Consider the following 27897-nt stretch of genomic DNA (forward strand, 5'->3'; position numbering starts at 1 on the left):
TGTTCTCCCTTCCCCGGAAACCCAGCCCAAATCAAAGGGGCTGAGGACGAAGACTGATTCATATCTAATGTTCAAATCAAAGAGAAGGAGAGCGAGACATGCTGCTATTTCTGTCCCAAAGGAAACCCCTGGCAAAGATCGCAAAGCTGTGCTAAAATACCTACAAGACATCGTAACAATCTATCGAAACGGACCTCTGAGTGCCAAACTACTCAAGAACCATATTGTGGATTCAACTGAATTTAAGTTCTAGAATGCTCAGATGGACACTAAGAACTCTATACTGCAGTTGAGCCAAATTCTGTTTGCTTTTAGACTTCTTATTCTCACAAGCTCTCGAGAACATACTTTTGAGGAAGAAAGGCCATTAGGTCTGACTTCTGTCTTGTCTCCAGTTCTTTAAAACTGGTCTGTCAGCACTCATGCCATTCTGTATTGTCAAGACCCATCTAAAAATAGCTTCTCCAAGGGAAATTAGTACAGTAGGGTGGGAGTGAATTCAAAAGACTATATGCAAACATGCATACTGATATGGTAGAGCCTCCTTGATTTGACTCAAATGGTGGTGCCATATCTGCTGTACTGAGTCTGACACTGACACACACACACAAATTAATCTAAATGTGAGATACGCAACACATCCACAAAGAAATAAAGATACCAAAAATCAAAGCATTTTACTAAAAGAATGAGTTTTCAAATCCAAACCTGCCAAAAGCAACTGTAAAACAGACGACAACCAAAGAGAAAAACAAAAAGGAATATTCCGGGTTTGGTACAAGTGAAAGGAATAGCTCAGCCAAAAATTAAAATTCTCTCATTTAGTCACTCTCATGTCATCCCAGATGTGAATGACTTTCTTCTGCTGAACACAAATTAAGATTCTTAGAAGAATATCTCAACTCTATAGGTCCATACAATGCAAGTGAATGGTGACCAAAACTTTGAATCTCCAAAAATCACAAAGGCATTATAAAAGCAATCCATACGACAGTGGATAAATCCATGTCTTATGAACTGATATGATAAACAGATTAATATTGAAGTCCTTTTTCACAATATATCTCCACTTTCACTTCCATATTCTTCTTTTGCTTTTTGGCGATTCATATTCTGTCAACACACAAAATTGTCACGATTCGTACGACTTTTCTAAATTTGGCTAATTCATATGATATTGTGCGACTGCACTCATCTGAATTCCTACGACTTTCACTACAGCCAATGACGTCGCTGGACACTGTTTCCATCTAATACGCGACAATTACTTGCTTCTTTCACACACAACAGCTTCCTATCATGTTTACACACTCTGCTGATTGGCTAAGTTTAGATAAGGGGTTTGGGTAAGTGCATAATATTAATAAGTATGTCCTTAATGCCTCATGCGTGGAACTCACGCTTCCGCATCAGACATCCAGGAATTTGCACGTGATGAAGTCATACGAGTTATGTGAACACCATCATGCGAGACCATACGAAATAGCCAAAATTATGAACGACTTTTCATAAGATCGGGTTGTTCTTTGTGCATATCGCCACCTACTGGTCGGGCTAGTCAAAGGAGATTTAGAGTAAAAAAAAAAAAGAGGGTTTAAAGACAGAAAGGTGAAGCTTATAATTTTATAAAACCACTTACATTAATTCTTTTGTTAAAACGTGTGTAATATTTGAGCTGCAAAGTTATTAAAATCGTCATTTTTACGGTCATTTGGGGGTATTAGAGTTTACAGCATTACGTTGTCACAGCAACGAAGTTGTAAAATTGGATATAACTTTACACAGAAAAGGTTAGTAAGTGATTTTATCACACTAAAATCATGTTATCACACACATTGTTTACGTCTTGTGGCTATACTTTTGAAACAGTGAGGTTTTTTTTAACGTTTAACGTTTTTTTTTTATTTATTTTTTTTAGGAAAATGAGGGACAAGTCGACATTTATTTTTGTGGTAATCAACATTATGTCACAATTGCTGTCGATTGAGCTTAACTTGTATTGAACCTGGATTATTCCTTAAATGGATTCATTGCCAAATACAGTCTGTAATCCACATCTCCCAAACACAGACAAAACATTCACACTTGCTATTCTTGGAGACCTGATAAGTTCAGGACCGGTTTTATAGGAGGCCAGTGTTCTTCCTGAGAAGTGTAAGAAAGGCATCAGTATCTGTGAGATCCATAGAACACAAAATTAGATTTTAGGCAGAATGTTAGGTAATGGTAGCCTCAGTCACCATTCACTTTCACTTGATGGAAAAATAGCAGCATGCACATTCTTTAAAATTACCCCTCGTGTGTGCTACGGAAGATAGAAAGTCACACAGGATTGTAACGCCATGATTGTGAGTAAATGACGACAGAATTGTAATTTTTGGGTGAACTACCCCTGTAATCATCTCTAGCTCAAGCAGATTTCTTAACGGATCCACTCAACGTGCACCCTCTAACCACAAGTGTCCTAATTAGACAGCAGATGGGCTCATTTTTTTTTAAATGTGGTTAATTATTGTTAAATCATTAAATGGACTGCACTGTAATCCAACGTGCTAATCAGCATGTGTTATCTCAAAACTCGAAGCATACCAAGAAGACAAATATGATCATTTGTCACAGGCTCAACCCCACTACATGTAAAGGTCGCTGCAAGAAAAGTTACAGAGGAAACTTTAGGCTGGTTAAATAACAGAAACTGGAATTGAACGTGAATCGTTTGCAGGCCTCGAGCCCCGAATGTCTCGTTTCCAGTGTGACTGACGAACTTTCCGATCGCGACAATATTGTAACAAATCCCGTGACACTTACAATCCAAATGTTTCTTCTTTGGCCCCATGACCTCGTGCGTGGTCGCTTTGCACACCGTCTTGGACACCGCGGAACCGGTAACACTGTGTTGCGCTGCCGCTATTCTGTCCGTTATGCTCTGTCCAGACATCTTCGCAGGTTTGAACAAACAAAAAAGGGGGAAACAAAAAAGAAAGGGGAAAAAAATCGAAGAGGGGTGTTAAATCCAGCGGCAATGCTGTAAGTCCCTGGGATGTGCAATGTTTCGCCACCTGACTGGGGAGAAAAAGCACAGAGAGAAAAGAAATGAGATGGCAGCGAAGACGTGGGGAGATACTGGTGGCATCTACCGCTTTAAAGACTCTACATGAATATATTATAAATATATATATACACACACACACACACATACCAAACGTTTCCTCTTCTATTCAAAAACGTGCCCTCTCACACTCAACCCCTCTGTCATGCACTCTCGCTGTCCCTCTCTCTAACTAACTCCCCCTTTTTCCTTCTCAGTGGCTTTCCTCTCGGATCTCGCCTCCCCCTGCTGGGTTTAAAAGGACTGGAGGCTCGTAGGAAAATGGCGGGTCTGTTTCCTCTTTTCAGAGGATCCTCCCAAGGTTTATTTTATGGATGATGTTCGGTCGGTGCACAGCTACGCCATTTTGGCTCTAATCGCAAGCACGGAACCCTCCACTGTGCAGAAAGCGAAGGTTGAGATTTGGCGTCTGATCCAAAATGGCGACTCCAGCTCTACTAGTTCCGTTAACTGAGGCAGGTGACAAGTCACGCACGTGACAAAATTGGTCCAATAACATTCATGGTTTCACATGTTTCACACCGTGTGAAATTATTTTTACAACCATAGGGGTCATAAAGCAGTACAGGACACGTGGAATGACATTTGTAGTTGTTTCGTAGTTTTTTAATCGCAAAAATGATTTAATTTACGAATAAATGCTTATTTGTTAAAATATTTATGATTTTAGAGCGAAGCATTGGTTTATATATATATATATATATATATATATATATATATATATATATATATATATATATATATATCACACACACACACACACACACACACACACACACACACACACACACACACATAATATATATGTGTGTGTGTGTGTGTGTGTGTATACATAGTATAAATTATTTAATATTTTCCCCAATGGGCTAAATACTGCATTTATACTGCAATATAAACAAAGTTTAACTGAACTATAATCATTCAGTCAAGCTTATTTTTAAGGTTTACGCATTTCAATTTCATAACAAAAGTCCATCAAATTGAATTGTGTAGTGTTCAACAAAATAAAATTAAAATACTTAGTTTTTTTAATTTATTTTTTTATTTTATTAAAGATTACTAAATTCAATTTGACAGAAGTTTGCTCTGAAATTGAAATGTGTAAATGTTAAATTATTATAATTTTTTTTTAATATTCATGAAATTACTAAATAAATATATACTCATAATCACCAAAAGTTCTTTGAGATTATTCGTACTGTTCCATGTTGTGAGATTCACCAATGTGGTAACTGTGAGGCGCTCAGATCACTCTTACAATATACTGTCAACATTTTTGCAATAATATTCACTTAGTCAAAAATACAATATAAAATAAAGAGTAAGTAAAATAAATGAAGAATCTTGTCTGCTTTTTATGTTTAATACACAAAGTTCCTACATAACAACAGTGAGTAAGTGGAAGTATAAATAAATAAGGGAATGAGTTATTATTAGATGTAGAGCATGTCAAATGCCTAAGAAAATATATGCATTTAACTTCCACAGTGCAAGAACATTAACTTAGTAGCTGTATTAGACTTTTAGCACATTAGAAAACATTACATTTCATGACTAATGACAATACAGAAGACTTTTGTGTTTTAAAGTTTTACATTTACAAAACAGACAGAAAGAGAGAACAAAGTGTAGGAAATTCTCTTATTGCACAAAGTTGCACACTGTGTACAGATTGTAAAGTGTAAAGCATTCAAAAAGAGCAGAAAGGAAATTCAGACAGTTATCTCAGTTGGGACAGTCAAAAGAGGACTCCGATCTCCAGGTATTTTTAAGAACGGGGCCCAGGAGTCTAAATATGTTTTAATTTGATTTAATTTTAAGCTTGCTGTTAATTTTTCACAATTAGAATGATCTGTCAGTAGATTTCTGTCTTTTCAATGAAGTAATATAATCTTTTTTGCAGTTCTAATAGATACGGATTAAATAATTTAAAGTGGCTTGCTATTTGTATCTCAGATGTGTTTTTAAGGAGAAGAACATGGGGGAATAGAGGGGGAGCACAATAACTTTTCAAACAGATATTTTATTCATATTTCCATACAAAATGCTTAAAAAGGGAGACACCTAGTGATAAAAAATATGCAATTACAGAGAGCACTACCTTCAAATAATTTATAATGTAAGTAGGTTGCCAGTCGAGTTTTGAGGCATAAAGCTTGAGCTGTATCATTAAAGCTTAAATAATTTATACATTATAGTAGTTGATCATGCTCATGTTAACAGAGTTCTCAATTTGTAACTTGTAATTTGTAAAGCACAAAAGGACAGTCCTAGCCTGCAGTCTGAGCTGTTGAAATGTTCAACCTTAATATGCTACTAATACATTTATTAGCAACAATTTTCAGTCCTTTGAAATACATTTGTTGATAATTCTAGAACACTAGAAGGTAATCATTTTCAATAAATAAAACAGATATTTTTTTTCTCCACTGACAAAAAATAGGTGACTTATTGTTATTGTGACTTATAAACACACACACATTGGCGGCCAAAAGTTTGGAATAATGTACAGATTTTGCTGTTTTGGAAGGAAATTAGTACTTTAATTCACCAAAGTGGCATTCAACTGATCACAAAGTATAGTCAGAACATTACTGATGTAAAAAAACCAGCACCATCACTACTTGAAATAAATGTAATTTTTGATTAAAACTAGACAGGCCCCATTTCCAGCAGCCATCACTCCAACACCTTATCCTTGAGTAATCATGCTAAATTGCTAATTTGGTACTAGAAAATCACTTGCTATTGTATCAAAACAGTTGAAAGCTATTTTGTTCGTTTAAATGAAGCGTTAAATGAACATTGTCTTTGTGTTTGTTTTTGAGTTGCCACAGTATGCAATAGACTGGCATGTCTTAAGGTCAATATTAGGTCAAATATGGCAAAAAAGAAACAGCTTTCTCTAGAAACTCGTCAGTCAATCATTGTTTTGAGGAATGAAGGCTATACAATGCTTGAAATTGCCAAAAAACTGAAGATTTCATACAAAGCTGCACACTACAGTGTTCAAAGACAAAGGACAACTGGCTCTAACAAGGACAGAAAGAGATGTGGAAGGCCAGATGTACAACTAAACAAGAGGATAAGTACATCAGACTCTCGTGTTTGAGAAATAGATGACTCACATGTCCTCAGCTTACAGCTTCATTGAATTCTACCCACTCAACACCAGTTTCATGAACAACAGTAAAGAGAAGACTCAGGGGTGCAGGCCTTATGGGAAGAAATGCAAAGAAAAAGCCACTTTTGAAACAGAAAAACAAAAAGAAAAGGTTAGAGTGGGCAAAGAGACACAGACATTGGACAACAGATAATTGGAAAAGAGTGTTATGAATCTTAACCCCATTGAGCATTTGTGGGATCAGCTAGACTGTAAGGTGTGTTAGAAGTGCCCGACAAGACAGCCACATCTATGGCAAGTGCTACAGGAAGCGTGGGGTGAAATGTCACCTGAGTATCTGGACAAACTGACAGCTAGAATGTCAAGGATCTGCAAAGCTGTCATTGCTGCACGTGGAGGATGTTTTGATGAGAACTCTGAAGTAGTTTAAGAAGTTATGAATTTTTTTTTTCAAATTGTAATAGTAATTTTTCATGTTATTAATGTCCTGACTATACATTGTGATCAGTTGAATGCCACTTTGGTGAATAAAAGTACCAGTTTATTTCCATAAGAGAAAAATCTGTACATAATTCCAAACTTTTGGACGCCAGTGTATATACAGTATATATATATGGTATTCTTTGAAGTATCTTGGAGTGTCATGTAGATACCATGGTAAATTAATATGGTAATCATTCAGTACATGCTATATATCAAAGTGGCATATAAAATTGCCAAATTTCCATTAATATATCATGGAACAGCCACGGTAGTTTTGTGTACCAAAATCATCATCTCTTACAAAGTGATTCTCCTGTTACTATATTCAGCTCAGTGGTGCAATTAGATGGAACCTACGCTTAGGGACAGCAATGAAAAGAGAATCATGATTTCAGAGAGGAAGTGGGTATCTGAGATTGAATGGCTGGGAGATGAGCTACTAGAGCACAATGCCAAAGCACTGATCGATTTCAGGAAAAAAGTTTGTTAAATGGCCTAGGCAGCTTTACTTACATATATCATCATCACACAGGTGGCATCAGTGCTAAGCATTTCCAGCAGGGGGCAAAATGCACATACTGGTTTACATGTCCTTGTCCACATACTGCAACATCCATTGACAGCAAATACTGTATCAGAATACTAAAGAATATGTTAAGACTTAGTGTTTCTATTACACATTCGTAACAGGTATCATCATTTAACTTTCAGGTTTCTTTCACATCTAACCAACACAAAATGTTAATATTTTAAAACAACAACAACAACAACAACAACAACAACAACAAAAACAACAGCAATTATAACAAAAATACCACCACCACCACCAACAATAATAATAATTATTATAACAATTAATTACAAACAATAACAAGAATAAATTAGTTAATACTAAACCTATATACCTATAATTAGAAATATAAATAGTTATAACAGATTATTATTATTACATTCATATAAAATATCATTTTAAATTGACATATAATATTTATTTCTCAAAATAATAATGCTAATAATAATGCTAATAATAATAATTATTATTATTATAATTATTTTAATAATAATTATTATTAGAAAGAATACAGTGCAGTTTTGAAACACTTTTTGTCTAAGAAATTCTTTAAACTGGCAATCTGCTGTTTTGTATTCTGTTTTATATAGATCTCTGTCCAGGTCTGTGTCTGTGAGAAGTGAACTGGTTATAGATATGGCTCATAATGAGAGGGTACATCCCTCAGGTCTGAATACCAGATGGCTTGTGTTTCACACATAAACAATAAGGCATCCTGTGATTTATGCCACCTGGGACCAGAGACACAGCTTTTCGGTCTGTTCAGTCCCGTTGAAAACTCTCTCACATGCACAATAGTTTCCTCAAATGCTGTCCAGCACTCTTTCAACTGTATAAACTCACCTGTGGTTCAGAATTCTTTTTACACAATAGCACTTACAGTATAAACCCAGCACATATAAAAAAAAAAACGAAAATTACATTTCGTGTAAAATACTGGTTTTAGATTTATTTTTTTAAGTATTCTGGTAACACTTTACAATAATAATGCATTAAGTATCACAAACTGCCTAAGAATTATTTTTTTAGTTTTTTGTTTTACTGCATTTATTAATCTTGGTTAAAGTTTATTCATGAATACACCTGTAGGCCTAGTATTGTTCATAAATACACCTGTAAGCCTGGCAATGTTCATTGTTAGTGGTAACTCTTTAGAATAAGGATGCATTTGTTAACATTACTTAATTACATTAGCTAACATCAACTAACAATTAACAATACTTTTACAGCACTTATTAATATGTGTATTTCAACTAATACTAATTAGTTTTTAAAATGAAAAGCTGTATATGTTAATATTAGCTAATGCACTATGAACTAACATGAACTAAAAATGAACAATTGTACAGTATTTTCGTAAATTAACATTAACTATTATTAATAAATGTTGGAAAAACACACTGTTTTTAGAGAGTTCATGATACCTAATGCATTTACAAATGTTAAAGGAATATTCTGGTTTCAATATAAGTTATGCACAATCTACAGTATTTGTGGCATTGTGCTGCTTAACGCAAAAACCTATCTTGATTTGTCAAATCAAGGTTCCAGTGAGGCACTCACAATGGAAGTGAATGGGGCCAATTTGTGGAGGGTTTAAAGGCAGAAATGTAAAGCTTATAACTTTATAAAATCAAGTACATTATTTCTTCTGTTAAAAGTCGTGTATTATTTGAGCTGTAAAGTTGTTGTTTTTACAGTCGTTTTGCGGTTTTAGAGTTTATGGCGATAAGTCGTCATGGCAACAATGTTGTAAATTTATCACACTAAAATCATGTTAACACATATATTGTTTACGTCTTGTGACTTTACTTTTGAAACAGTGAGTATTTTAATGTTTACAGATTGGCCATATTCACTTCCTCAAGTGCCTCACTGTTACCCAGTTTTTTTCCCGTTTTTTTTAAGAAAAAGAGGAACAAGTCAAATTATTTTTTGTAGTGATCAGCTTTATACCACAAATGCTGTCGATTGAGCTTAACTTGTATTGAACTCGGAATGTACCTTTAACAGATACAACCTTGTTGTTAAGTGTTACCTTAGTAGTACATTGTTAGTTCATAATGTATTAAGTATTGTTAACATGTACACTATTCCTTATAATGAAAAAAAATGTATCAGTAGATCTATATGTTTATTAACTATAAAGATGAATAAATACTGTAAAAGTACTGTCGGTTGTTAGTTCATGTTAGCTATTTCGTTAACTTGTTAACATAAAACTTATATAGTAAAGTGTTTCCAGTCCTCTTGGTTTGACCATTACACATTATTTAATTCCACAAATGATATTTTCATATCTTTATAAATCACTGGAAACGTCTGCATTGTGAAAGTGAAAATTTAACTAAACAGATTTAACTTAAACGACGGGGTTACAAACGGGTCATTGAAAGGGTGTGTGGAGAAAAGTGATACAGATGTCAGATGCTTTGTTGACATGGATACGATTTTTCTCTGTAGTACATTATGTGCCATTTGACCCCTTTCACGAGCAGATGTAACTGTTTTTTGTTTTGTTTTTGTTTTTGTTTTTGTATGGATGAAGGCTAAATGTCAAATGTGAAGCTTGACATTGTTCTTTTTTACTTACAAAGAAAATTGGAAAAGAGTGATGTGGCTTGGCGACATTTTGAATGTTCTTTTGTTGACAGGAAAACAGTTTTGAGGTAACTAAGTTGGTTGTTCTGACAGACAATACAATCTACCGAGAAGAGAAAAGGCATTTTCATCTGTGCTACCTGACATATGGGCCAGAAAGCTGTCACTGGAGAGATACCCACAGACAAACAACTTTCCCGCTCTCTATCTCTCTTCTTTTCACACTCCATCTCCCTATCTACTCACAGTTGTCTTATTTCCATATTTGAAATGTATATACAAAGAATTCACAACATACTTTATGAAACATTTCAGCTGTGTTATCTGTCCTTGTCTCTCTGTCTCTCCATTTCAGATTCCTCTTTGTTTTATAATGAATTTTTTGTCTGCTTATGTTTCTATAGAACTTGACTTTGAGACAACCCAATCAATTAAAAGCCAATTTGTGGCCTAAAATGATTTCAGTTGGATTTCAAATCGAATTTACATTATAACCAGTTGAATGACTCCCGTTAAAAACCCTAATGAATAAACATTGCCCAATTAAGCAACAAAGCAAGCAGATACTTGGAGAGTCAGAGACAATTAGTCAAACTGGAGAGTCGAAATGCCTTGTGGTGCTTCAAAAAGGCCATCAAAAGTATGTTCACTTGTTCCTTCACTTTGCAGTTTCTCTTTTATGTCTCTTTTGCTTGGCTAGATGGATAGCCATGACAACCAAACAGAGACAGATTGCTCATAGTTAAGAATTCTTTATGGAGCACCATGATTGATGCACTGGGTCTGACACCTGCTTGCCAGCCGACTGATGGCATTTCACACAGCTGGAAAAAAACAGTAATTACTTGTACCCTGTTAAGAAAGAGTCAAACACGTATTCCAGGAACTATAGACTGATTTTGGCCTGTGATAAAAAATATCCTGATATTATTCTGCTAAGAGAGGATGATTAAATATGATTGTTGGTTACACTAAAGAGCAAGAAATGTTAGATTTGCTATTGTCACTGCTGCACCCCTATCAGTGTCTATTGTAAGTTTTATATTGTATTCCTAAGCTTCTCACCATAACCTCATCATGACCCACATTATTCTTTTTTTTAAATCCGTATAAAGTCATTAGATAAATAAAAAGACTGGAAAATGAAGTAGGACACAGTCTCAATCCAAATGCCAGGCAAATAAAAGTACAGCCTTTGTGTTATGATGAGCTATTAATGTATTCGTAAACACGATTGTCGGTGCTGGTGGTTTTGATTTCAATCAAGGTCAGATGTGAGCCGATATCAATTCATCATTCTAGTCAGTGTTTAAAGTTAGCACAAACTGTTAATCCTTCGTGCAGTTATGTGAAGTCGATTTTTTTTATTCGTAAGTGAATTAATAATCAAAAATGTTAACACTTTAAAATGTCCAGCTGAAATCATATTGACAAGGTTTTAAATGGCCCAGATTGTCAAAGGACACCATTTTTCTAAAAGGAGCTTTTATGTGCCACCAGTCCTCCAAGAGGAAAACATTACTGATCAGAGGTTGCTCTTTCCTTGCTCAGGAAACATAATGGTGTTTTAAGATGTCTCATTGAAATATTAACTTTTTCTTTGATGTTTTTACAAAAACACCTTACAAATGAGACAATTGTTTACGTACAGGAAGAGTAAAGAATTGTATGTGGATTGCAAAGCTCAGATAATTTGGTTTTGGAAGAATTTCATTTCATATTAAAATCCCTTCCTTTTGAGACTTGTAGACTTTGGTGTCTTTAAATCTGAGCACATTTTGAGACATTGCTGAGATGTCATCTGAAACTCTAAAGGTGACAAGTGTGAGATTATTGGGTTAGTTTTTAGGCAAAAGTCCTCATTTGTTCTCCATTTAATCTCATTGCTTTCTAGGAGAAAGAATTGAGATGTTAAAGCGATCTCATTTGTGATTTCTGTTTCCTTTGGGCTCTTGCTTGGCTCAAATATGTAGAAAAAAATGGAGCTTCAAAATAAAATGTAATTAATTGAATTCAGTTCCTGGAGCTGGAGTCAAAGCATGCCAAATTATTTCAAATGATAGCCTATTTATTTTCTTCAAATGCAAACAGATGCTTCCCACATAAATTAATAAGTGTTTACATTTTTACAGTTCTGCGTGTCCTGATATCTTGCCAAGGTGAATGAGATTGTGTCACACTGATTAACAGCACTATGGCTTGCCATATAGAGAGATTCAAGTGTGAAGAATGAAAGAATGACATTTGCTGGAACCGCATAAATAGAGATAGTTATCGCAAGAACTGAATTGCTCCACTATAGGCCAAAAGCTCTTTTCTCCAAGGCTATTTCAACCACAATCCCTTCCATCTGAAGAAAGTCTAAGATGCGAGATGCACTTTGTCAGACCAGCCAAGCTCTGGCGAAGGAGCTCAGAGCCTGAATTGAAGCGTGTCTTTGTAATAACCGAGCTGGCTTTAGGAATCGAAAATTGTGGGATGCACTGCATACTTCTGGAAAACTTTATCCTTTGGATTTCTATGTTTTGCACAGATTGACAAATGACTTTTGAGCGATGCTTTGGAGTGTAAGCTGGCCTGTATCCCAGATATTTTGGACTTTGATTAATATGGTAAGAACAGACATCAATTATTTTAAATGTTCTCCTTTTGTCACATGGAAGGAAGTACCAGAGATACATTTCACAGGCAGAAAATCCTGGAAATTTAAGGAATTTTTTTTAAACATTATGATGTATAAACATCAATAAATTATATCAGTTTTTTTTAAGTTAAAACTATTTTAATAAAACAATAGTCTGCTATCTGTTTTGAATAGACTTGCTGTGTTTTGGATGCTGATTCCCAGTTTAGGATGTTGGTGTGCTGGTGCCCCAACCAGGCTTCTTAACTACCTTAACAAACAAAACTTTGTTGGTCAACCAACCAGAAATACCATACTGGATGGCCAGAATTGTATTGCTGATTTGCCAGCTTGACTAGCACAAAACCAACACTCATAAAAAGAAAGGTTCCAAAAAGGAACCATTGCTTCGCAGCGATGCCATAGAAGACCATTTTTGATTCCTCAAAGAACATTTTAGTGAAAGGTTCTTAAAAAAACAATTTTGAACTTTTTTTCTAGTCTAGAGAATCTTTTTCCACTGAAAAGAACCTTTTGTGCAATGGGAAGGTTCCATGGATTTTAAAGCTTCTTCATGGAACCATGCATGCTGATAAAGAACCTTTATTTTAAGGGTTAACCCTTAGAAAAATTAAGAGATTTGGCAAACTTTCAGCAGATTTTCTACTCATTGTTATCACATACAAATGAGTTCTTTGGCAAACACTTAATTGCTGCCATAGGTGTGCCATAGAAGTGTTTGCCAGTAGCAGCAAACTGCCCATTGTTGCCAAAGGTTTGCTGCAGGTTCACCTATACTGGTATAGAGCTGCAAACATCTGTCAATTATTTGCGTCAAATCGCAAACTCATTTGCATGTGAAAATAATGAGTGGCAAATTTGCAGCAAGTTTGCCAGAACTCAAGATTTTTGTAAGGGCAAACCAGCCTGAACCAGGATGGCAAAGTATTCTTCAGCAGGGATAGTACTGTACAAATGGGAAATGTTGGTTTAAAAAACAAGTGTCTTTCACTGGAAGTATAAAGATCATGAGAATATGAGAATAAAATCTGGTGTTGATACATAGAAATCAAAGCCCAAGTCTGTCCTTTTTGTAGTTGTCATTTTAAGAGATTCTCATAGTATACTATTAAAAATAAAGGTTGTTTGCTGCACCTTATGTACAGAAAAGAACCCTCTTCTTACTAATAATCATTTTTTCATAGTTTTCTTTAATTGGCTACGGTTCTTTGGAGCTTACAAAAGTTCTTCAGTTACATTATAGGCCCTACAGATCAGCATATTTAAAAAAAAAAAAATTTATTCAAAAGCTCCAGAGAATAAGTGGTTATAATAAAATAATAATAAAAAGGTCTTTGTGGAACGTTGTGGGTTATCTTATGACATCAAACTGTGGTCATGTCCAGACTATTATGTTTTTATTTGAAAACTCCATTGTCCATTTCCTAACATCATCAAGTATGCAGATGTACTAGACGGCATACTAGAGAGTGTTTTTGAAAGTCTCTATTAATGGTGGAAGAAAACACAGTACCAGTGTGGATCCGAGGCGTAAATGTAGCAAAATCAATGCGTTTTCATTAGAAAACATTTTTGGCCACAACCATGCTATTTCATTTTCTTTGGAAAATGCATTATGTTACTTTTTCACCCCTCTTCCACTCTTGAACAGGGCGTTTCAAAAACGTTCTTGATTACCGCATACTTTGGAAAAAAGTTTATGTAAGGAAAGTGAAAACTACATTTTAGAAAATTGATTAGTCAGAACGTGGCCTGTTAAAAAAAAAAGAAGTTTTTTTTAAATTTTATTTGTAACCTTTATTTTCAAGGCTGGTTCACACCAGAGACAGTTTAGCAGAGATGGACCACTGGTTTTAAAATTAATGGGAGAAATTGGAATGCCCAACAGATGTAGAAAAGGAAGTCCCACCTTACAGGTAAAAAAAATAAATCACCTTTTAGATACAGACATCTCTTGTCAGTCAACTTGGGAACGTGCATGTGCATTAGCCGATCCAGCCTGTAGCACAAAGAAGAAGCAAAGAAGCACAATGCATGATTTCATTGTCGTCAAGGGTGAACAATGATCAAACAAAACCCTACAATTAGTTTCTTGCCAACAAACACCAACAGTTCTTGTAGTTTGCAAACACAAATCCATCAATTATTGGCATACAGTAAGGGTATAGAGCTATTAGTGTGGATCACAAAGCTCAGATAATTTGGTCTTAGAAGCATTTAATGAGATATGCTTGAGTTCATATTAAAATCTTTGACTTTTGATTGCAGACTTTGGTATCTTAGCTGATTTGATCATAGTTTCAGATGTAGTTTAGATCTCTTCTGAAACTCTAGAGAAGACACATATGAGAATATTGGGGTCTTTTTCTCAGAGCAAAAGCCTCCATTTGCTCTCCATTTAATCTCATTGTTGTCTAGGAGAAACAACAGATCTAATTTGTGATCTTTTTTGGACAGTGTGAATTAGCCTTAAGAGTGTATATGCTGGAGTGATAATGCCAAGGAGACTAGGTAAGGACGGGAGCTGCAATTGGAAGAGCAGGAGGTCAGTCAGGACTAGACATGTAGGATACCAGCCCAGGCAGCCATCATGAGAGGTGGCTGGGGAAGTGCTGACTGAGCTGGGCAAAACAAAGCATCTAAAGCACCCAGACTATCCTGGTCCCAACCCAGACCATGCTGGCACACAGAAAGGCCAACTCAGTCAGCGATGAGCACAGTCTTGGAACTGATGAAAAGATAATTCTCCCCTCGCAGACCACATGCGGTGTGGGGCCGCTTGTGAGCGCTGACAGAGCGAGATCAAGCAGAAAGGATATGAGTGGGAAACTTCAAAACCTGCTCATGTTTCTGGGCCCGTGAAAGGATTTGTATAACACATTCACTTTTGATGGACTTTCCCATGTTCCCCCAGACAGCTCTTTTTCTGTTGACGTGTTCAAATAATGAATCTCTTATGTTTAATTTTTTTCTTCCCTGAGAGCAAACCCGTGTTTCTAGTGGTTTTGCCGGGATGCCGGTTAATTCAGTCAGTCTCACGCAGCAGCTGGAAACAGATGGAGTACCGCTGATTCTACAGCTGCCACGGAAACGGGTGAGTCTCCTGAAATAGAGAGAGGGATGCTAGAACTGGCAGAGGGCAAAAGTGGGTGAGGGTCAGGGTCAAACGCAGAGCACTCTGTGTAGAAACATCATATTAGATGCATACTGTAAGTAAATATGTTTCAATTACACTTTTAGTACACTGGAATTTATTTCAATACCTAATTAACCAGAGAGAATTTGATGGGTGTTGATTTGATCACTAAGTTTGTGTAAGAAGTTTATGAATTTTGCATAACAAAAAGGGCTTGTTCTTTATTGGTTTGATTTTTATTTTTTTATTTTTTTGACGACAGATTTGGCAGAAGTGGCAATAGAAGTATCACATTTCCCTTGTACTTTCTTATTTTGTTCCTTCATGCAGATTATATAGAGTAATTACAGAACAATGCAATTAAATGACATTTTGAAGATGTAATCCGTGTCTAATTAAGTATTTTTTTCTTTTTATTTCAGAAAAAATAGCATTTTCTGATGAATCCAAAGAAATTGCTAACAGATTGTCTTCCTCAGGCATTGAAATGGAACGTTTATGTGTAATTCTTATGCTTATAAGTAAAACTTTAATAGTCAAGGCGCAATTCAATGGATTCAACTGTGATGCCAACTTCCACAGCCGCTTTCCTGGTGAGTGAATCGAGGAAAAGCTTATGTTGTTGTGACATCAAACATTTTATTGTCTTAACATAAACAATGACACATCACGAAGGAAAATGTAACTGCCCAGAGGGTGCTCTTTTATATCTCAGGTCAGGAGACTTTTTGGAGTGCTCATTTAAGTATCAACTTGGCCTCAGATATGTTTCACCAAAAATTCCTGAATCAATTATTGGCATACAGTGAGAACATAAAGCTACAGTGTGTACAACATTGCTCAGATAATTAGGTCTTGGTATAATTTGATGAGAAATGTTGGAGTATTGAGAAGTTAATTACTTTTGATTGTAGCCTTTGGGATCTTGGTAAGCCTGAGCACAGATCTCTTTTGGAACTGTAGAGGAGACACATGTGAAATTACTAGAGCCTTTTTTTTTTTAGCAGAAATGTCTCCATTTGCTCTCCATTTGCTTTCATTTCTGTCTAGGAGAAACAATCGAAATATTAAAGAGATCTAGTTTGTGATTTTTCTTTCCTATGGGATAACCAAATTTGTGACACGATAAATTGATAAAGAAGCATTATTAGTGATTATTGTCTGGACATAGTTAATTAAATATTAATTAATAATATTTTCTTTTCCCTCTGTAGCTGAGCGGGACATCAGTGTATATTGTGGAGTGCAGACCATAACGTTGAAGATAAATTTTTGCCCAGTGCTTTTCTCCGGCTACACCGACACTGACTTGGCACTCAATGGTCGTCACGGAGATGCTCACTGCCGAGGGTTCATTAACAACAACACATTTCCAACAGTCGTGCTGTTCAGCATCAGTCTCAGCACACTGGAGGCCTGTGGCAATTCACTAGTGGTAAGACACTGACTTTGATTTGCTGTTGTCACCAGTTTTAAAGGCTCTTTGTGGAGCTGAAACACTTTCATAAGCTGAAACGCTTATGAAGAGAAAGCATTCTGAAGGCCTGCAACGTGGAGAGGGCTGACTCATATCTGCCTCACATGAAGACAGATATTCTCAGACACTTCCTCAATGCAGTGTCAGAATTTAGTATCCACATTAGACCTTCAATGGACCAGAACTTCAATTTCAGGTCTAGTCGTTAGTAAGAAAAACACATTTGTTATAGGAAATGCTAGAGCTACAGCTTGTGTTTGAAGAGAGGATTCTTTGGTCAAAGATGTAACACTCATTTTTTGTGCAGATCTAAAAAGTTATTCAAAACTACACTAAAAATGCAGTACATACAATATCCTCAAATACATCTAATCCTTTTGATGAGTAATTTCTAGGTCAAAAATTTCTAGGTGGTGTAACTGTCCGCAGAAAATAACAATACATATTTATTTATTTATTGTTACTGTCTGCTGTCTTAATTAAATTAATTAATTAGTGTCTATTTACACCATCTTGTTGGCAGAGGCTATTTACACTAACTCTGCCCACCACTGCTCAGACCAAACTCAAGACAGCCACGCCAGATTTATTTGGTGTCAACTGCTGATCAAATGAAGGAGGGCATATTTGAATTTTTCGCGATGGTGCAGAGACATTAAACTGGTTAACGTGTTAGACATTTAGTGAATTAAGAGATTGGATAACTAAGTGACTATTTGCGCTCCAATAGTCTGGTAGAAACACAGGATTTTATGACAAACTGCACCACAATGTGCAGCTGTAGTAGCTCTGGGTGTAACAATGGTATATGTATGTGTTGTCACGCTGGAGATTCGGGTTCGAATCCTACCCCTTGACATGCTTTTTCCCATGTCTCCTATAATTCTACTTATAGTAATAAATAAAAGAGATTCTTTGCAGTGATTTGGTCACAGTGAAGATCGGGGAGTTGAGAGAAGGATTTGATCCGGATAAAATTAACCATGGTTTTACAGTAGTAATACTGTAGTAACCATGTGTTTTGGTGGAAAATAAGTAGTTCTGATGTACTAACCATGGTGTTGCTACAGTAACATGTTGTTAGTAGTTAATAGTAACCATGTTTAATTTTGTGGTTACTATGAAACTAGAAAAATACCATGGTGATACTATGGTTACTGTGGTAAAATCATGGTTAATTTTTGTAAAGTAGGTTTAGGGGTAGGGGTTGGTGTAGGCAGAGTTGGGGAGTAATGGAATAAATGTAACGGGAATACATATTTAAAATACAAAATATAAGTAACTGTATTCCACTACAGTTACATTTGAAATCATTGGTAATTAGAATACAGTTACATTCAAAAAGTATTTTGATTACTGAAGAGATTACTTTGCATTTTATTGTCATTTGTTTCATTTAATATTTAGTCCTTTCAGATGGAAAACATTTATTCATATAAATGATGCGATCCAAAGTGCATTTGAACAGCGGTGAAACAGTTTCTTATGATGTGTTACATTCATACGAGCAGACAGAGAAGTAAGTTTGAAGTAAGTTTGGAGCAGAAGAAATAAACATAAACCTTGTGTAAATTGTCATCTTTACGCTAAGCTAAAATGCTATTTCTAGCCATTTTACATGCACGTTACCAGGCACGATCATATTTTTTTATCAAGAAAATTCACGTTAGATCATAATTCCTTTTTTTCTAGTGAGACCTTTGATATTAGGGCAAAAATCATATTCTTGACAATACTTTTTGTATTTTTTCCTGTAAAAATATCTAAAAATCTTTAAAATAAGATCAATTTGATATATCTTGTTTTAGAAACAACACTGCATAAGATATTTAGGTTTTTCAGAGAATGTATTTTTAACATTTGTATTTTTATAGTCAAAACAAGTAAAAAAATCTACCAGTGCTGAAGAAGTAATCCAAAGTATTTAGAATACGTTACTGACCTTGAGTAATCTAACGGATACGTTACAAATGACATTTTACAGCATGTATTCTGTAATCTGTAGTGGAATACATTTCAAAAGTAATCCTCCCAACCCTGGGTGTAGGGTATCTGTGGGACTCCAAATAAACACAATAAAAATGCTGCAGTGATGCCACTATACTGTATGATAGTATTTAAACTAACTAAACTAAACTAATTATAGGGGTGTAAGAGTATCTGCCGCTATTTGCACAAGAGCATAAATAGTATCTAAGGCTATTTGCACAGTGCAATGAAGATGCTTTTTGTTGCTTTTTACACTTGGTGAAAATAGCATATGTCGCTATTTGCACTTAGTGTAGTCTGTCTATCCATCCATCCATTACCTTCAAAACCTTTTTTGTACACAACTTTTTTATTTATTTGTTTTTGTCAGCAAATGTACAATTTGCATACAATGTGTTCAAGGTGCAATGAAAGTATTGTATTAGGTATCTTTTACTTAAAGTTAATCCACTTGATATTTTTATAATCATTAAATCACATTTTTGTATCAAATGAAATAACATTTTATCAAATCTGATGCCAACATTATTACAAATATAATAGGCCTATACAGTTTATTACATTTATAAGAACTTGTCACACTCCTTTTTATCATCTTATCATCAACATTCTTATTTATCATTGACCCAAATGCTAAAATACAGCTTGTGTTTGAAAAGAAGATTCACTTTATAAGAATTTAGGTGTAATACATTAAGAAAATCTGTAGTAAGTTGGTTTGGTTGGCTGATGGCAGAAGCTTGGCACTGATAAAAGGATTGGATTGAGGATTTGAGAGGTAAAGGTACATTAATTTCACAGCACAGGTGATGCTATCATGGAAAAGATGGCTGCCAACAGGAGAACATCCACAGTTTACTTGCTCTTTCTGTGTTTGTAGGTTTCCACAGCTCAGGGACCCAATGCTTATGGGAATCTCTCCCTGGTCCAGATTGGTAACATAGCAGGATACATTGACACTCCGGATCCCCCAACGGTCATCAGCTACCTGCCTGGACTGCTTTACAAATTTAGCTGTAGTTACCCACTGGAGTACCTGGTCAACAACTCACAGCTTGCTTCGTAAGTCTTCTTTATCACTTTACAATGTGATTTAAATTAAATCACCCAAAAATAAACATTCTGTCATCATTCACTCACCTTTGTTGGTACAAACCTGAATAATATTCTTTCTTCCATGGAACAAAATAGGAGATGCAAGGCAGAATGTTAGCCTGAGTCACCATTCACTTTCATTGCATTTGTTGTCCATACAATGAAAGTGAATGATGACTGAAGTTAACATTCTGCCTAAAATATCCTTTTGAGTTCCACGGAAGAAAGCAAAAGCCATATGAGTTTGGAACAACAAGAGGATGAGTAAATGATGACAATAGCGCATTATTGTGGCCATTTTTAATTCATGCTAAATTATTCACAAAATGTTTAGTGGAGATAAAACGGTCACAAATTGCATGTTGTAAAATGTTTAGCACATATTGTAAAGATTTAACAGGGCAAACTGAGGGGCATAATTAAATTAGGATGCACAACGAATATGTTATAAAACCTAATGCACAGTTGATTACAAGGATATCAGACAGTAAATCAGGGAAACTATTTCACAAGTTTTCCTTTCAAGCTTTAATTGGCTTGCAAAATATATTTTTAAAATATTTTTTTATGGCTTCTTTTGTTCGAAGGTCAGCTGCAGCGATATCAGTGAAGGACAGCAATGGTACTTTTGTTAGCACGTTGAACTTACTCCTGTACAATGTGAGTATATGTGGAATTTCTAATTAATTATGGTTTGTAATAAGTAAAAGGCTTATTTTGCATTAATGACTGGCTGAATGTAAATTGTCCCATTTATTACATGGCTACTTGGCCAATAAATAGCCAAGTGGACATGACATATTGATTTGAGTTGACATTATTTTATTTGTGAGAAGAAAGAGACTGCAGAGTGATACTAGAGACATGAAACTATCATAGCTATGTAGGAAGTCTGTAGGTTGCCTGGGACAACGTTCAATTAAACAGTTTAGCAGTTCTTATACAAAAATATTTGACAGCTGAATGCTGCAATTGACCAATCACAATCAAGTATACCATAAAGCTGTATAATGAATTCAGATAAATCTCAGAAGTGAAATTTTTACCTAAACTTTGGTAAAAATCAATAGAAAACGACCAGTTTAGAGTCTCTTCTAGGTGTGACTTTCAACTAATTTGTGTGAATTTGAATGAATTATTTCCATTCTAAAGAAGAGGCTTCCAAATATGTGTACAATGTTTTTTAAACCATTTAGTTAAGGATTTTTTTTTTCCCTTTTGAACAAAAACATGTGAAATAATCCTTGATGTTCCATTTTCAAGGACTCCACATACATCCAACACTTGGCGATCCCCATGGCAGGACTCACTCTGAAGACACGGGTGTTTGCTGCCGTAAAAGCCACTAACCTAGACAGGAGGTAAACTACAATTACATAAAGATATCTTGTAAGTCAATATTGCAAGGAGGCCCTAATGCAGACATACTGCAGATATGATACTGATTTGATTCAAAATACTGAATGTTGAAACCGTCTAAATGGCCAGTTAACCTTGAAACTGATGGAGGTGAAATGTAAACTGAGACAGACACACATTTGTGAACTAACTGTGTCACAGTGTTGTTAGAGCACTTCTCTCTATGACCTTCTCTCTTATATCTGATACATGCAAGTCTAGTTTGCCCATTAAAGGAAGAATACAGAGTGACTCAATACTGTCCTTGTGTAGGGAAGGCAAGGGGCACCACTAAAATGACTGGGAAAGGTTGTTATGGGTCCTCTTTAGAGATAAGACATATGAGTTCTATATGACACAACAGTAGTTTGGTCCTGAAAAGGTCTGTTTCCTATTTAAGCATCCATGTTCTAGTGACTCTGAATCACGCATGTCACTCTCCACAGGTGGAATGTTCTGATGGACTACTGTTACACGACTCCCTCTGGGAATCCTAATGATCAGCTCCGATATGACCTTTTCTTTGGGTAATTCCATGCTTTCTGCAGCTATTCTGCTTACCATTTCTAAATGATGATTATGTGACAGTGTTTGTGGATATGTTTGCATATACATTATTTGCTTGAGAAGTGTGCTTGTGCTATCTTTCTTTAAAATAATTGCCACTTGGTTTGATATTATGTTATATAATCCAAAGACATTCATAAATGTTTAAGTGTGGCTTAAGTGTTCGAATACTTTTTGGGGACAGTGTATGTCTGTGTGCAATGCTGAAGTGTCGTGTGTCTTTGTCTTTGGTTCAGCAGATGTGATAAGGACCCGCAGACGACAGTGTTTGAGAACGGGAAGAGCCAGATGGGCCGCTTCTCCTTCGAGGTGTTCCGCTTTGTCAAGCATAAGAACCAGAAAATGTCTACTGTCTTTCTGCACTGTGTGACCAAACTGTGTCGTGCTGACGATTGTCCAATGCTCTTGCCTGTAAGAGAGCCTCTTAAGACATATATCATCTGCAAAAAAAGCCATTTGCATAGTTTTTCACATTATTTTTGTGACAAATAAATACCCCCTCCCAATTCTCATTACAGTAATGCAAAATATATTATTATAAAGATATTATTTTTGTGGCATAATGTTGATTACCACAAAAATAATTTAGACTCAAACTTAATAAAAAAAGAAAAAAGTTACAGTTAAGCTCTTATAATGGAAGAGAATGGGAACTGAAAACCGTGCATATCATAATGTTTATAAATTGGCCCCATTCACTTCCATTGCAAGTGCCTTACTGTAACCATATTTTTATTTATTGTTTACTAAATGAGGGATGAGTCTAAATACATTTTGTGGTTATCAACAATTTGCCACAAATGCTGTCGGTTGAGCTTAACTTGTATTGAAACCAGAACATTCCTTTAATTGTCAAGAAAACAATTAATTTCCTTTATACAAAATATTTTTTTCTTTTGATTTTGGGGTGATATTTGACTTACATGTTTTGTGAGATCTACCCACCAACTGTCAGTGACTACTATGAAAAAACTGTGATAGCAGACTTACACATAAAGGGAAGGGAAACTTAATAAAATGGACTAGCTGAAACTTTATTTATTTGTTACTCAGAAATACTGTCATCCTGACAGATTTGTGGTAAGAGGAAGAAAAGGGACGTGTCGGAAAGAACCGGTGCAGCTTCTGACAATGCAGTCATAACTGCTGGACCCATCATCACCAGGAGTGGTATGATAGCACACCAAAACACAAAGAACATAAAAAAACTAGCCTGCAATTCTCGGTCACACACGAAAAAAAAAAAAAAGAAGAAAAAAAAACAGCCTATCACAAAATACATTCTTGCTTCATTGCAGGTAGTGTTCAGTGAGCCTGTTATGTATATGATACATATTTTAGTGTTCTGGATCTGCCTCCGTGCAATATTCTTCACCTTCTTCTCACTAAAAAATGCTTTTCTAGCAGCCATATTACCCTGCAGCTCAAGAATGGTTGCCCACTGAAGTTAAGCAGGGTTGAGCCTAGTCAGTACCTGGATGGGAGACCTCCTGGGGAAAACTAAGGTTGCTGCTGGAAGAGGTATTAAGGAGGCCAGCAGGGGGTGCTCACCCTGTTGTCTGTGTGGATCCTAATGCCCCAGTATAGTGATGGGGACACTATACTGTAAAAAGGCACTGTCCTTCAGATGAGACTTTAAACTGAGGTCCAGACTCTCTATGGTCATTTAAAAATCCCAGGGTACTTTTTGTAAAGAGTAGGGGTGTAACCCCGGTGTCCTGACCAAATTCCCCCCATTGGCCCTTCTCAATCATGGCCTCCTAATAATCCACATCCATTAATTGGCTCTATAACTCTTCTCTCTCCTCTCCACCAATAGCTGGTGTGTTGTGAGCGTGCTATGTGCACTATGGCTGCCGTTGCATCATCCAGGTGGATGCTGTACACTGGTGGTTGTTGAGGAGGGTCCCCTGTTCACTGTGTAAAGCACTTTGAGTGTAGTGTCAGAAAAGCGCTATATAAATGTAACGTTCATTCATTCATTCATTCATTCATTCACTTTCTCCCTCTGTCCACAGATGAAACTCCCACCAATAATTCCCAGCTAGGTAAGCCCCATCTTTCTCCTCCTCTTTCCCTCCTTAGTGCTTCTAAATGGAGCCAAACCCTTCAATCTCAGAGCTGTACAATTTCTGATGGAGGATAACGCTTTACCCTCTACTGAAAAATATGAAGGATTTGTTTTTCCCCCCAGAGGATGTAGCAGCTTAAACCTGTGACCAAAATATAGATGAGTTGGAGGGTTTCTAACAGTGAGAAGTTAATAGAGGGTACATGAAGGCTATGTTATCAAGAAAGGGAGCACAGAATTGCAAGAGAGAGAGAGAGAGAGAGAGAGAGAGAGAGAGAGAGAGAGAGAGAGAGAGAGTGAGAATAGAATTGAAACCTGGGTTAAATAAGAAGGCTTCCTAACACGTTGTGTGTCTATTTTTCCTAGTGTGAGACACAGGATTATTATAGTTAAAACAGTTTACTTTAGTTTTTATTTATTGTATTATATTTATTTATTACATACTGTATTTCCTTTTCAATTTGTCCTTAGATTCGTTTTCATTTTATGATTGTTTGTTTTAGTTTAGTTTTAATGATGAATGATGAAAAAATAAAAATTCTGTCATAATTTACTCACCTTCATGTTGTTCAAAACATAAATACTTTCTTTCTTATGTGAAACACTAAAGGAAAAATTTGAATGAATATTCAGTTTCCAGGATAGCGCACAATCTCCGAGATTGTGATCTAAAGTCTAAGCCTACTTTAGAACTTTTCATCTTGAAAGCATCTAATCATCTAATTGCATTCTGATTAACATCTGCTAAACATCTTAAAAAGATCAGATTTAGATGTCTCAAAGACATCTGCTGAATGTTTTATTGACATATGAGAGGAAACGTCTACAGACATACTGCAGATGAGCAAACCACCTAAAATATACGTCTTGCAGCACATCAAATAGGATGTCTGGGTGATGTCAGTGTTGGTTTTCAGTAGAATGGCAGTTGATAGGGTCTCACTTTAAGGCTTAAAAAGGACCCAAAAGTATCATAAAAGTAGTCCATGTGTCCATGCATCATATTCCAATCTCTGGAAGGCATATGATTTAGGTTTTGTTGAGAAACCCAACATTTTTCAGAGACAATTTTGAAGTGTGTTGTGCATTTATGAGTTTAATGAGAGAAGCTTTTTTACACTGGCTTGTGTATTCACATGAGAACTTGCGTTGTTTAGCACTAAGAAACTCAAAATGTAAGTAATTTTTTAGCAAAAATCTTGAGGTCTGTAGCGTGTTCATTAGCGCTTTGAGAGAAGAAGTTCACACTGGTTCAAGATTTTACCCGAGAACTTGCATTGTTCAGTGCTAATCAACCCCAAATTTGTGTCATTTTTCAGCATAAATCTTGAGGTCCATTGCACGTTTATGAGCGCTATGAGTGTAGCTCGTTCACATTGGCTTGTGTATTCACGTGAGAATGTGTGTTGTTTAGTGCTAAACAATCCTAAATTTAAGTAATTTTTCAGCGAAAATCTTAAGGTTTGTTGCATGATCATGAGTGGTATGAGAGAAGCTTGTTCACATTGGATTGGGTTTTCACGTGAGAACTTGTATTGATTAGCATGGAGGCGCACAGGCCATCGGGAGAACCAGGACTCGATATGCCAAAGTGGGCCACGTTATAATGAAGGGGGCCGCGATAAGCTGAAGGGAGCCGTGAAACGGTGCCGCGAAACAGTGCCGTGATATGCCAAAGGGGGACGCAATATGCAGAAGGGGCCTTATGGGGCCTTATGGGGGCTCCCTTAACTCTTATGGGGGGTATGGGACCCCCCAAACCCCCCCTCAACTAGAACACTGGATTTAAATATGTTTTACACTGTTAAATTTCTCAAAACCTTCTAGTATTATTGCTGTCTAGTGCCATTTTGATGTTTAATGAAGGCAGATTTGAAAGGTTTAAAAAAAATAATATACTGTCTATCAAAAACAAAACAAAAATTAGTTAGTGTATTATTTTATTTATATTTTAGTAAACTAAATTTTTTTTTTCTATTTTTATTGCAGTTAACAGATATGTTTTCATTTAGTTTACGTTTCATTTTGTAATGAACGATAACAACACTGGTGTGAATGTGTGTGTGTTTCAGCACAGTTAAACGGCCCTCCATTCAAAATTAATTCAGTGATGAGTGCTCTGATTTCTGCCATCACAATCCTCGCCATTATGAGCATGTGTTTCTTCATCCTGTCTCTGACACTGCTGAGGAGGAAACGGACACCAGCAACATCTCTTTCCGGAGCCCACAACCAAGCTTTCAGCTAAAAACACACACACACACACACACACACACACACACACACACACACACACACACACACAGCAGTTCACTCAGATACAAAGCAATACAGAATTTGTGCAGAGGTCTTCATTTACACACAATCATGTAACACAGGGAAATAACAGGTCTATAGCAGGGCATCAGGTGCAGCACACCCAAGGGCAACTAAGCAGACAATACAGTGATATTATTTCGTGATAATAGCTTTAGCTAAATAAATGTTTCATGGACAATTTCAGGCATTTTCCATTGATTTCCTTTAAGTAGATTTTTGATATATACTTTATCCAAGTTATGGAGCTTGTACTATCTTAAGCTACACCAAATTGCCTATTTTTGGTTACACGTCATTAACACAACTTTATTTCAAACAGCCACCTCTGACTAAGCTGTTACAACACTACACAACAGCACCCCAATTTGTTTCTGTCTAAAATCAAGTTAAAATTGAAAGTGATCCTAGTTACTCTATGTAATGCATACTTAAATAGAGAATAAAGCTGAATGATTTTTTGTTATCACGCTATTTAATTGCACTTGTAAATGATCTGATCAAAAGACCAGAGAGCTGTTTTATACATGTATTTAATTTGAAATGTCAATTGATCCAGAACTTTGGGTGCCTTTTAACTTAAAATTAATACCTCAGCCCTTCGCTGTATTATTGTAGTGTTTAAGATCAGTTACATGAAGAACATAAGCAGAGATATCTAATAGACAAGCCTAACACATATTTCTAGTTCAGTGAGAATATTAGAGGCTACAAGATGGAATGTGAGGAGTCTATTCATCATGAGCACAAAGAATCACGGGTCACCAGAGATTCAGAATGCAGTACTCTCTGTAATAACTAGTTTGAGTTACAAGAGCTGAGAGAGACCATAGGGAATTAATTTAACTAATTCGAACGGTACCCTTGATCAGTATGCTATTTGATTGTGCTGGATGGCAATTTAAGATATTTTTAGATTTAGTTAATTGAATTTGTTGTTACTCATTAGAATTCATATGTCTTTGTGATACCCATTGAACAGTAATGAGTATTAACAGTATCACATACTCTTATATTAAGTTTTAGATATTCTTTTTGTTTGAAAGCAAGACAATTAATTATACTTTAACCCCACTTGGTTTTATCTCCCAAACATGTATTATTGTTCCATTTTTTATATTGTGTAGGTTTTTCTTTTCCTCATTTTTAACAATAAAGTACATTCAGATGTGTGTCTCAACATTTTGTAATATCAAACAACCAACCAAGATCACAATACACAATGCAGTTTCTGTATCAGTGCTGTCTTGTTAATGAATGCATACTTTTAAAACTCTTCACAATGATGTATTCGCCATGATGCCAGAGAAACAAAG

The 27897-nt window shown here is 35.8% G+C and overlaps 2 protein-coding genes across 18 annotated transcripts in view; one reads left to right on the plus strand and one right to left on the minus strand.

Annotated features, from left to right (window-relative positions):
* LOC127432513 (phosphatidylinositol-binding clathrin assembly protein-like) overlaps positions 1 to 3500 on the minus strand; it is a 52595-nt gene extending 49095 nt beyond the window's left edge. For 4 of the 17 annotated variants that reach the window (XM_051683698.1, XM_051683702.1, XM_051683696.1 and 1 more), the window contains exons 1-2: positions 3200 to 3497; positions 2809 to 3063 (exon numbers count right to left, since the gene is read on the minus strand). In XM_051683698.1, the coding sequence (XP_051539658.1) occupies positions 2809 to 2938 (130 nt within the window). In that variant the 5' untranslated portion in view covers positions 2939 to 3063; positions 3200 to 3497. Of the gene's footprint in view, positions 1 to 2808; positions 3064 to 3199 lie in introns of all 17 variants that reach the window. The other 13 variants (XM_051683695.1, XM_051683700.1, XM_051683694.1 and 10 more) reach the window with 7 other exon arrangements.
* Positions 3501 to 15530: 12030 nt separating this feature from the next.
* zpld1a (zona pellucida-like domain containing 1a) lies at positions 15531 to 27651 on the plus strand. Its single transcript, XM_051683717.1, has 11 exons — positions 15531 to 15626; positions 16091 to 16261; positions 16883 to 17103; positions 20015 to 20196; positions 20817 to 20889; positions 21493 to 21590; positions 22074 to 22154; positions 22434 to 22605; positions 23268 to 23364; positions 24213 to 24242; positions 26338 to 27651. Exons 2-11 carry the CDS (start codon positions 16156 to 16158, stop codon positions 26511 to 26513), a joined length of 1236 nt encoding a protein of 411 aa, XP_051539677.1. The 5' UTR covers positions 15531 to 15626; positions 16091 to 16155; the 3' UTR covers positions 26514 to 27651.
* The last annotated feature ends 246 nt before the right edge of the window (positions 27652 to 27897 follow it).

Source organism: Myxocyprinus asiaticus, chromosome 42 (assembly GCF_019703515.2).
Source record: "Myxocyprinus asiaticus isolate MX2 ecotype Aquarium Trade chromosome 42, UBuf_Myxa_2, whole genome shotgun sequence".
NCBI lineage: Eukaryota > Metazoa > Chordata > Actinopteri > Cypriniformes > Catostomidae > Myxocyprinus > Myxocyprinus asiaticus.

Excerpts from the sequence above, each read along its gene's own strand:
- zpld1a (XM_051683717.1), top strand. The coding sequence starts at position 16,156 with ATGGAACGTTTATGTGTAATTCTTATGCTTATAAGTAAAACTTTAATA. Across the intron at positions 20,890-21,492 it reads TGAACTTACTCCTGTACAAT|GACTCCACATACATCCAACA; the intron begins GTGAGTATATGT and ends TCCATTTTCAAG. Across the intron at positions 21,591-22,073 it reads GCCACTAACCTAGACAGGAG|GTGGAATGTTCTGATGGACT; the intron begins GTAAACTACAAT and ends CACTCTCCACAG.